Source organism: Homalodisca vitripennis, unplaced genomic scaffold (genome assembly GCF_021130785.1).
Source record: "Homalodisca vitripennis isolate AUS2020 unplaced genomic scaffold, UT_GWSS_2.1 ScUCBcl_1345;HRSCAF=4845, whole genome shotgun sequence".
NCBI lineage: Eukaryota > Metazoa > Arthropoda > Insecta > Hemiptera > Cicadellidae > Homalodisca > Homalodisca vitripennis.
The window spans coordinates 178,198-184,862 of NW_025777489.1; the positions used below are offsets into that span (position 1 = coordinate 178,198).

At 32.3% G+C, this 6,665-nt stretch overlaps 1 protein-coding gene across 1 annotated transcript; it reads left to right on the plus strand.

The window, feature by feature from the left end:
* The first annotated feature begins 5,819 nt into the window (after window positions 1-5,819).
* LOC124371399 lies at window positions 5,820-6,540 on the plus strand. Its single transcript, XM_046829730.1, has one exon. It carries the CDS (start codon window positions 5,941-5,943, stop codon window positions 6,538-6,540), a length of 600 nt encoding a protein of 199 aa, XP_046685686.1. The 5' UTR covers window positions 5,820-5,940.
* The last annotated feature ends 125 nt before the right edge of the window (window positions 6,541-6,665 follow it).

Sequence of the window (6,665 nt, forward strand, 5' to 3'; positions counted from 1 at the left end):
TTGAATTCTTCAAATTCTTAATAAATGATCCGTAAAAACTATTTTTTACTATAATATTTGTTGTGTTTTCATTCCACCTACACAGTGCAACTACCAGTCGAATATAAACAAAGTTTTCATCTCTGCTGTACGTGATGATGCTGTGTCCAACAGGAGGTATGGTGGAGAGTATCATTAATTAACATATTCCATGATACTGAATTTCACCAAAAGCACGGTTTTTTACTTAGCAGTATGCTCTTTTAATAATAAGTGAGTCCCGTAACTCTCTGGACAAAGGTCCATGCAGGAAGATATTCTGGGACTGACGTAGACTATATTCGTTTTATATTTCCTGAAAACTTCATTCTGAGCTATGTCTTGCCACAGTAAATCGGCTGTAATTCAATCATTTATATGTCATTAGATGTTTTATACAATCCACACAAGAAATTGTAATTTTGTAATTCTTTAATAAAATTTAAGGTTTTAAACATATTTTAAGATAAGACGTTTTAATGGCAGCCATTTTTTAAGTGTTAAAAGTAATGTCATTATATAATTTGTATTAGCTGGCCTTGTCACCATAGATAGGTACCTCACCCAAATTTGGCAAGCTTTAGTTTATTACTTTTTAAGATTATAAAATGTAATGTATTTTTTTATTTTATATAATACAGATGGGAAACTAAGCACTGGAGACTCATGATCATGTGGTTAAATGTGTTTGTTTTGATCCGAGCAATAGCGTGGTATACCTAGTTTGTCTACAAAGTTTACGACACACTGTATTGGTTACACAAGAGATCATTCGCTCAATGCTATAAATTTAGAGACGGAAATAGTAAGCTATCGTACTGCCCTCTGTAGAGTAAGAGGCTCAGGTAGTAAATATTTGAAAGTTAACGATCATAATTGCGTAGCGCAGCCTAGCGTCGACCCTGAGAACTATCTGTAATAATTCTCCGGACCTGAGCACAACTTGTGCTTGTGAATGCTTTATCTCATGAGTAACTAGTGCAATCAAACTATAATTGGACAAGAGTATAATTGGATCGATCGCTCTTCGTTGATCATTGTCAAACATTTAACAGACATAATTGATTTCAGGTTTAACGAACTAAAACAAGATTGCATGCTTAAGATGTTGCCATACCCATCTACATTTTACAGTCATAGGGAACAATAATGTTAATGTTTTTAATTTATTTTTTAGTAAACGATTATTATTATTTAAATAATTCAGTATTACTTATATGTATTGGTGAAAGATCGTTCCCTACAAATAAACGTGTCAAGAACCTTTTAAGGAACAAAATGGGGCCTTACTCTATGTCCACTTCAGGAAAATATCAGTTGTTTGGACAACCCCCCCTCCCCAAATTGTTTCCTGGCTACGTTCTTGTCAATCTACATTTTACAGTCATCGTGAATTATAGATGAATTAGATTAGTGTAATGGGTGAATACTGAGTAGATTTGTTATTTTCAAAGATCCAATGAGAATCAATCAATGTAGTGCTAAGTATATTTAGAATCATAGCAATTCAAGTGTTGGGATCTTAAAGCTGAGTCTAATGCCTAAGATTATATTTACTTCATACAAGGGCTACCTATACATTTTACATGATATCGAACGGATCATTGCAGACACTAGGATCAGGCGACCAGGATATAAGATCAAATTAAAACAAATCGTACCGTAGTATTTTGTTTCTTCTTACTGTAGGAATATTACAAGAGCTATAGCAATCGTCGTGGTCATAGTTTAACATTATTTAAATTTTGAACAAACAAACACTTTATAACCCTGAACAAACCTAAATCAAAAACAGAGGAATTTGTAACCTCCAAAATTGTAATGCTAGCTAACAACCCATGTTAAATGTTTAATATTGATTATTCTAATAAGATACCCAATATTTGTTCGATAATTTAAGTAGAATCGATTTATTGTGTACCTATATTCATTCAATATTTTATCGGATTATCTTTCTGGAAAATTAATTTTACGTTTGTAGTTAGTTATTGTATTGAAATCAATTATTGTTTTTCCGATGAGATTCAATAATAATTCTAATAGAAAAGGGTTATATAAAAACACCGTTGGTAAAACAATAAATAATTGTCACCGAATTTATTCCATGATGAACCGATCAACATCAGCTGTTATTGACAGCTTGTGATGCTATAACATGCGTTGATGGAGTGGATGGATCGAGAATTTTCAAACAAATATTGTCATTCCCCCTTCGTTATTCATCAACTCTCCTTTGTGCAGGAGTATTATTCAATTATATTTCAATCCTTTTGTAGAAGACTTCGAAAACATTGTCATTTTATTATTTTCATGTTTGTATAAAAATAACAACCCCTTTTTAAAACATATACTTTTCATACAAGTGTTTCGGCATTCAGCCAACCTCAGTGTACATCACCCTCTCCACATTATTACATTATTATCTTGCTATAATTATTTGTAAATATCTAAAGATATCTCATGTTTTAAGCGATGTTGAACATGTCTCTAGGAAAACATCCATGTTAGTTACACACTCATCTACCTGTTATTAATTTTAAACTTAAATATTACATTACATAATACTATAGTCCACTCACTATACTAATTTTATACCACAAGTAAAACGTGTTTTGTGCCTGAACCAGTATACTTCTCGTTGAACCACTAACATAGAATAGCGGAATGCTGCTCCGGAATGTTTAATGTGGAATTATTTGATAATAACTGTTATTTCCCGTATCTTCATATTATGAATTTCAGGATAAAAATTAAATCAATTTTAATTTTTTATTGTGAAAACTCTTTGCAATTTCCCAATGTATCATTGTTTTAATGGCGTACAGAAAACAACTACATATAAAAAACCATTGACTTCTTTGGAACCAAAGTTGGACGAATTAAACTAACTGAGAGCTTACATCTCCTTGGTTTTAATAGTCTAATCTATATATATATATATATATATATATATATATATATATATATATATATATATATAAAATAAATGAATGTTTGTGTGTTTGTCCTTTATAGACTCAGAAACTATTTCACCGATCATTATGAAAATTTGTATGTATATGTATTTTTCCACGTAGAAGGTTTATATGCTATGCCCATTGATGTAACTCACCACCAGGAGACGCTGCAAAATATATAAGTTATCAAAGCGCCTGCACATTGTAAACTACAATTACGAGATTGTTGTGGTTAATAACCACACACTATGTGAAGGCGCTAAGTTTTTATGGATATTTGTCTTTCAAATGAATTTCTGTTTGGCCTTATAGCTTGAATGTTAGACCACTTTATTATTATGTACATGTGCGTGTACAATGGCTATAAACATACATTTTTGGCAGATTTTCTTGATAGTGTCAACAAGGTAAACTTTACATCGGCGTTGACAATATAATTCACTTTAACCAGAAGTGCTCATACACGAGCAAAGCTTACAAAAAGCGTGCGAAGCCGCGGGGAACAGCTAGTAATACATAAAACTATAATTTAAAACGTATGTGACAAGCCCGGAAAATATGTGCATATATCAAGCAGGTATATTTAGTAGATTTTCGCGAACTCTTCCCTTAAATTGTCAAAATATTGTTTTGTATGTGCGCGTGTCAATATCAAATCACCTGAATCAATTACCTAATTCAAAATCAATTATATGAAAAAACATTGTGTAAATGTTATTAGATTATGTGTGTGTGCGCTGTTTAAAATCAATTATTGGTTGGGTTAACAAATTCATGAAACCAACCATTGTGAATAATAGTTTTTAAATAGACTATATCGTTAATTTTAAGAATAATATTTGCTTAAAGTGCATTTCCTATTACCATATTCGCATATAAAAATTTCTAAAAGCATAATTAATTACTCAAAGATTATATTACAATAATAATGTACTGTCTTATCCTTATACTGCAAAATCTCTTAAGATGAACACTGTATTCAACCCTTTTTAGTACCTATAGTACGCTACTCCCAACTTACCTTTTCTACCATTAGGAAGAGTTCGTAGGATCTTTTGGAAATCGATGTGGCTATAACGTCGTTTCCAAATAGAAGCAAATTCGCTTCTTAATATATTTTATACAAGTTAATGAGCACCTAACTATGCCAAATGCATAATTGATAAGCAACTAAGAAACACAGTCAATTCAATAGACAGATTTATTTTGTGACAGTGTATTTTAGATTTATAATAAAAACTGAGATCCATAAACCAAACACAATAGAAACGTCAGCTGCTACATTGACAAACTTATGTTCGCATGGATGCACCATATCGTGACACTTGAGTAACTGGTCTTCATCAAAAAGATTGATATACTAAAGGGAGTACTCTTTACATTTTGAACAAACCACAAATGTGTCATCATTATTGTGCTGGTAACCGAGTAAAACTCTTACAGAAATTATAATTTTTTCATAATTTAAAAATTTTCAACCTTTTTAATGCCGCTCCAAGCTAGCGTAATACACTACATCGTCTTCTGCAACTCAAGAGTGTCTATGGAACATTTACGCTAGTGCTTAAACTGACTGATAACTACTCATGGTAATTGAAACTTGCAACAAATCACTAATTTACAAGCTAGGGAAGATACATTGATTTAAAATTTAGTACATATAATTGGACACTTAATAAAGGTGAGCATATTAACTTAATTTTAAAACAAAATTTGGTTGTATAAAACCATAATATCTCCTTATAAAAAGTTAGTGTACTTAAAGTTTAGATAATTTATCATGCAAATGACACAACAAACTCATATCTATATGGGATAATACCCCTGTGTACTCTAACCGACGCAACGCCAACTTTAGACTCTCTTATTGTTAAGAATAATAAATCAAACATTCTGACGTCGATGGCACTTTGATATATTCTCATGCCACATCAATCTAAATGGTGAATCTATTCTAAAATTACAATAAATGTTAGGAAATAAAATAATATTTCAAACACGAAGTGTGAACGCCATTCATCATCAAGAACGGCGCAATTAAGTGAATATTCCTCAAGAGTGATATGAGATTAATTAATATAATTTTCAGAACTACAATGAACAATAGAAAAGAAATATATTGTAAAACCTTCAAGTTCTTTCCTCTGGGTACAGAAAATTTGACACACCTTAGGCCTACACTTTTAGGTAAGTTTTAGCATTTATATCACAAGGAAACATAAATTTTGTGATCTACTCAGTGCACTTAATTTTTTCACGCAATAATGTAGATTAGAACTTTTATCTGAAACTTTTTAATACATTCATACTTTTTATTTACAGATCTGTTTCAATTTAAAACATCTTAGTACAATTATGATTTTTTTTAATAAGGGTTCATTTGTCCAATGTATTATTTATATTTGCATGCAACACCAAGCAATACGTACACTGTCTTTTCGCAGAGCATTAAGAATTGTATTTCCTGTTAGCTCTGTAAACAATGGAATTATTGGAAGAGAAGTCGACTGATATGCGGTTAGTCACTGTTATGTATCAAATATTTTAGATTTAGTTCTAGATAATGGTGAGGTCCATTACTGTATATGACAATATTTTTACAACTCAGTTGCATTATGGCTGATTGGCCGCATAAAGTATGAAAGATGTGTTGGAAGAGTTAGGTAATTTAAAAAAAATGAAAAGAAAGTTTAAAAATTATAAAGTTTCAAAGGAATGTATCTTAAGATACTACATATAGTATGTCTTTATTTTTTTTTTATAAAAGTTGGTTGTATTATAAAGGCAGTGAACGGGTTATCCTCTTCGCCAACAGATGGTGCTCAACTGTCAAATATCAAAACAAACATGGCTGCCGCGGGTTTGAAGGTTCAGAGTTCCCTGGCACTTGTTTTACGAAACACGATATCAGTTTGGGCTTTGGTGCTATTTTTGTTCTGAGAAGTGCTGGTGTTTTAAATATAGAATGGTTGATCTCATTCCCGAGCGAATTTGGAGCTGGGTGGTGGAAGGATGGAGGAATATGGCCGACTTGGCGGATAAGATTGACGATATGATCTGTACATTTGAAGGAGAGGGTGAAACAACAATGGATACAGTGGCAATGTATATGTTTGGGTGGATGATGTTTGGTTTAGTTGTTTTAGGAATAGGTAAATTTGTTTACGGCAATTTTGTTGCCAATAAAGACCTAAAAACTCAAAATGTAATTGTTGAACCTCCAGTGACTGTTACCAAAAGTGAAAATAGTGTAGTTGATGCTGCAGTAAAGCAACCCCCAAAGGACATTGTTGTTAAATCTTCAGGTGGTGGAAAATATGTACCCCCTACACCGCCTTCTCGTAAAAGGTTAGGTTCCAGATCTGGCAGACCTGTTGTAGGCCCTGCCAAGCCTAAGTCAACAAACCTAATTCACCCTCCTCCAACAGCAACAGGGCCTGAAAGTGAAAGTGTTAAGTGGGTTAATGAGTTATTTTTTTGGCTGTATTCTGACTTAGTGATAGTGAATGAGTTATTAAGTGTTTGGATTCAATCACTAAATGACTTTACCAAGAAATCCGGTTGACGAGGTAAGTTTACTTCTAGCTCTACTAATTATGAATTTTAGAACGTAAGCGAGTTCATGTATGCCTACCGTATATTGTGCTTAGTTAACCCTTTCAATACCTTCATCCCTTAAACCGAACGTCT